Source organism: Eufriesea mexicana, unplaced genomic scaffold (genome assembly GCF_001483705.2).
Source record: "Eufriesea mexicana isolate 0111107269 unplaced genomic scaffold, ASM148370v2 scaffold4744748860, whole genome shotgun sequence".
NCBI classification, from domain to species: Eukaryota; Metazoa; Arthropoda; class Insecta; order Hymenoptera; family Apidae; genus Eufriesea; species Eufriesea mexicana.
Window position 1 is genome coordinate 107,519 of NW_016908008.1, and position 5,135 is coordinate 112,653.

General features: G+C 32.0%; 1 protein-coding gene across 1 annotated transcript; it reads right to left on the reverse strand.

The window, feature by feature from the left end:
- Window positions 1-1,728: 1,728 nt before the first annotated feature.
- LOC108552570 (ring finger protein 220) lies at window positions 1,729-4,306 on the reverse strand. Its single transcript, XM_017907190.1, has 3 exons — window positions 3,821-4,306; window positions 2,848-2,922; window positions 1,729-2,034 (listed from the first exon to the last, which is right to left on the reverse strand). Exons 1-3 carry the CDS (start codon window positions 4,304-4,306, stop codon window positions 1,963-1,965), a joined length of 633 nt encoding a protein of 210 aa, XP_017762679.1. The 3' UTR covers window positions 1,729-1,962.
- Between the last annotated feature and the right edge of the window lie 829 nt (window positions 4,307-5,135).

Here is a 5,135-nt window from a genome sequence, read left to right on the forward strand (position 1 = left end):
TGCTTTACACGTAACTAATGATCGATGTGCAGTAATGAAAATCGAAATGTTTCATGACACAATTTATCAAATCATTTTGAATCGAACCATCGTTTCGAATGTAATCTCACTCGCGTTGTCAATAATTCTGAAGATAGAAAAGGAAAATCAGTAATAAAATAATATACTCACGAAATAAATAAGAACCTTTGAAAATGATCAATTACGATTCGTCTTGACCATTCTTTTCTTTCATTCCACGGATGTACGTAATTTCTTTCTTTTCTCCCTCTTCGTATTTTTCTCGACGAATTTTTCTATTTAAAATAAACGATATTTCTCCCATTTATATATATGTATGTGTGTATAAAAAAAAACATACGAATTTGATTTATTTATTTTAATAGCTACTAATCAATTTATCCAGTTTTGTATCGTGACTTTGGTCGATTGGATTACACTGATGTTTGTGATTTGTAATTAACAAATTTCGATATAGCTTTCGGATAATGCGTATTTTATAAAGAAATTTGTAGAATAAAATTCAACTCGTATATTACTGTCAAATTCACTGATTTTTAACGTGCATCTTATCCATAGAATTAATATTTTCACGAATATTTTATTCAATGCAAACAGCTGAACATTTTTAAAGAAATTTATATTTGCAAACTTAATGGCATCTTAATTCTCATAATGATTGGAAACACTTTATTAAATAATGTAAATCTGTCCTTTAACATTCTGCCTTAATCAAATTTCCTTTATTACCGATAAAATAAAATAAATATACGACTTCATGGACAAAATTAAAAAGTAATTAGTACTTAACGGAAATTAATATTTTCTTTTACACTGTATAGTGTCTAAATTGCATATAGTACGTGGATATTACATAATATTTATCGTTAAAAAAGCAAACGTATACCGATCTTCCTTTTGGATGTTCTTTGCTTGCTTCGGTTCGAATTAAAAGGATTACATAACAAATTGCTAGATACTCGTAACAAATGCTAAAAAGAATTCATACTCCCACTTGTTCGTGAGCTTTGTTCGTATTAAATACAATAACTTTTGACTATTTTCAAATCGTTCCTTTCGCGTTACGGAAATTCTACTGGAAATAGTTGCGTTAACAAAGTTGTCGATTATATTTTACACATACAATAATACTCGTCTTTGTAAATTGAACTCGATGAATCGTAGACACAGATACATTGTTTCTTTCGGAAGAGGATTAAGAGAAAAACTGTAGATCCTGCAAAAGGGGCGACTTTAAAGTAGACGTTAATCGTTCGAAATAACACCTAGAATTTCAGGTACGCGCGAATAGTCTTCGATTCGAATCAGGTTCGACAACGATGCTTGACACTGCCCTCTAGACTATTACCTACCGACGATAATCAGACGTCTAAAAGTATCGTATTTACCGCCTTACCGCAAGCATTAACCTCAACAGACTTCTTGACTATCTGAAGATATACAGAGATACATTGTAATAAAAACGAAGGAAAACGAGAACGTGTACAAATAATTAATACGGTAAGTTATAATTATAATTAAATTATTAGAATATTTGTATTTGTGACATTGAAAATGTTGCTCGATCTGTACGATCGATTCTTAAGTATCGAAGTAATTATTTTGCAAAATAATGTACAATTTTTCTACTAACATCTTACAATAACTTGTCAGCGGAGTACGATGAAAATTGGTCTGCGTGACGAACGATAAAACATAATCGACATTGCTCGACTCGGTTCGATCGAGACATCATTCACGCGCGCCTTTCACGGCTTAATTTACTAACGCTATAGTGCGTATCAGTACGTGGTAAATCTAAAGGAGTTAATTTAACGTGGCGCATAAATATGTACAGATATTTACACGATCGAAACACTTGAAACGCGTTGATTTTCTTACGATCGACCTTTCTACGAACAACTCGGAACCAACAGCTTCTTGTTTGGCACGCGACTCCCTTCACATGTAGATACGCCGTAAGTCTGAAGGCGAGGTTATCATGTTGCATTGTGGACACAGCTTTTTCGCGCCCTGAAAGGGATAACTCTTCTCAAAACATTTTTTCTATGCTATTCAAGCTTTCCTATCTATCTTCAATCCTTTCTCTGACAATTTCACTATTCTATTTTAAAATTGTTTATAAATGATAGTATACATATATTTATGTTTCTAAATATAGTAATGCAAATTAAATAGAATTTAGCACAACATTCATATGGTGTTATATCTGTAATTTTAATTTTCTGTAAAGGAAAATAATTTTGGCACGAAATATTTAACATGCATTAATATTATGTGTTAATAATTTGGTTGCATGTAAATGTATATCACGTATCAAATGTATATACAAAACTATATCACATGGGAGATTAAAATTAGAAATTATTGTGTTATTTAAATAAATAAATAATTATTTTCAATTCAAATAATATTTTATGTACATAATGTTGTCTAATTAGAATAGAAATTTTTTTGAATTAAAATATTTGATTGTATATACTTGCGGCAAAGATTTAAGATAAAACTTTGCTTCAAAATTGATTTTGTAAGTAATATATCACCTGTCAGGGAAAGAATTGCACGATATGTAAGCATTCAACAATGTCTTTTTATTGTCATTTAAACAACATTAACTTAAATTTTTGAAATAAAAAGTTCCTAAATCTGTTTCAAAATTACTTAAACTTTCAATTAATTTTTCTAAATGTTCTATAAGATTGTAATTTTCATTAATCAAATTCCAGTTTTTCAAAATGTATACTTTACGTTTTGTAAATAAATACCAAAACTCAAGTTATCAGGATGTAATCTGAAAATTAATTTAACAAAATATTGATGACTTACCAATGTGTGTAACCAGCATTGCTCACAATGCACATGCCAGCAGCAGACTGAAGTCACAGGTTTTTTATATTGTTCCTGTAGACATAAATAAATCAAATATTTGTTTACATTAGTAAATCACAACCTAAATAAACAAGAATTTAAGGATTGTCCTTTTTAATATTCTACTACAATGTAATAATTTGTAGGATTTTGGAAATTAGTTACTCAAAAGAAATTTGGACAAGATTGAATACTTTAAATAACAGAAAGATTAAATACTGCTTTTACATTCTGCTAACTTTCAATTATTATATTTTATTATATTTCATCAATTATTATTCAGTGAACTTGCTATATACCATGTAAGTTTATATAAGTACGTACTATGTAATATGTACTCAAATCTATATGCATACTAATAATACAAATACATGAGTTAAGGTTATGTGCAATTATGAATTATGAATTATAAGTGCAAAGAGACAAAAAATCTTATGCTATAAATATTCTTAAACTGTATTTAATCAAAATGGTCAATATATTCTATTCTTTTTTACTATGTAACATGTAAGTTATATAAGTATTCATGTATATATCATGTAACACATAAGATATGCAGCCAGTCATTAAATTACAATATAACATGTAAGTCATGTAGATAGTAAGGTGATGATAAAATTACTACATAACATGTAAATCATGTACGTAGTCATCAAACTACTATATAACATGGAAGTCATGTAAGTAGCAAGGTAGTCATAAAATTACTATATAACATGTAAGTTACGTAAGTGGTAAGGTATTCATTAAACTACTACATAACATGTAAATCATGTAAATAGTCATCAAGCTACTATACTGTAAATATTACATGACTCCTTTTCTTTAAGAAGACACTTAGACATGTAATATACTTGATATATGGATGACATAGAATATGTTATATCATAAGTAATGATTATAAGTAATACTTATAACAATAAAAACTCACCATGCAGATGAGACACTTAAACGGCTGACCACGCATTTCAGCCTCTAATTCCCGAATCCTGCCTCTGAGAGCCTCAATCACCGGTGTGTCACCATCCCTTCTGGGCGACGTCGAAACGCTCTCATCTTGCTCGTTCTGGCCAAGAGGTGTCGTCGTACCTGGTTCAGGCTTCACTTCGACCAAACCTTGGCCAATTTGTTCGGGTGTGTGCGGCGTGTTTGACGCGTTTGGCGATATCACGGCTTCTCGAAGAGCATCTCTTTCTTTTTGTTCTCTTGGGGTGCCATCCATGCGCGGTGCAATTACGTCTGCCTCGGAATACTGTGCTGGCCCAAATTCGGCAGCGTCGTCACCGTCGACCACCAAGTCGACATCTTCATCTTCGTGTTGATTAGATCCACTATTGCCACCGGCTGATGGACGATTGCTCGATGACGTTGCCAGACCTGCAGCTATGAACAGGAGAACGATCAATTTCTGCTCCATGATTCCAAAGAACAATAGTATTTACATGTCTAATTACAAGGAAAGGGAGATAAATCGCTATATCGATATCTACAGGGTGTCCCAGTAACGGTAGTACAATCAGGAAGGGGGTGATTCTATATGAAAAAGCAAATCGAAAATAAAGAATAAAATTTTTTTATTCGAAGCTTCGTTTTCGAGAAAATCGACTTTGAATATTCACCGAGTACGCGTGCACTTAACTTTGGCAATGGCGGATGGACCATCAGTATACCAGCGTTCTCGGTGGATATTCAAAGTCGATTTTCTCGAAAACGAAGCTTCGAATCAAAAAATTTTATTCTTTATTTTCGATTTGTTTTTTCACGTAGAATCACCCCCTCCTCAGTTGTACCATCGATACTGATGTATCGATGGTCTATCCATCTAAGACATAGTTAAGTGCACGTGTACTCGATGGATATTCAAAGTCAATTTTCTCGAAAATGAAGCTTCGAATGAAAAATTTTTATTCTTCATTTTCGATTTATTTTTTCACGTAGAATTACTCCCTTGCGAGTTGTACTACCGTTACTGGAACACCCTGTGTATACGATAGTGACCAAGCTGAGGTTTATGATGTGGATGGGAATATTCTTCTTTGAATAAACTCCTTTGAATATTTTATTAGTTTGGACGTATTATATTAATTTTATTAGCATAGGGAAAATAACAAAAACTTAATTGTTGATCAAGTCTTTGTTGATCAGGAGTGATCGATGTATCGTAATCTTATTCTCAGGATTACGGACTGAATACTATGTGGACAACAATGGACAGCTGGAGTAATGGAGTTTAATCATCCATGACA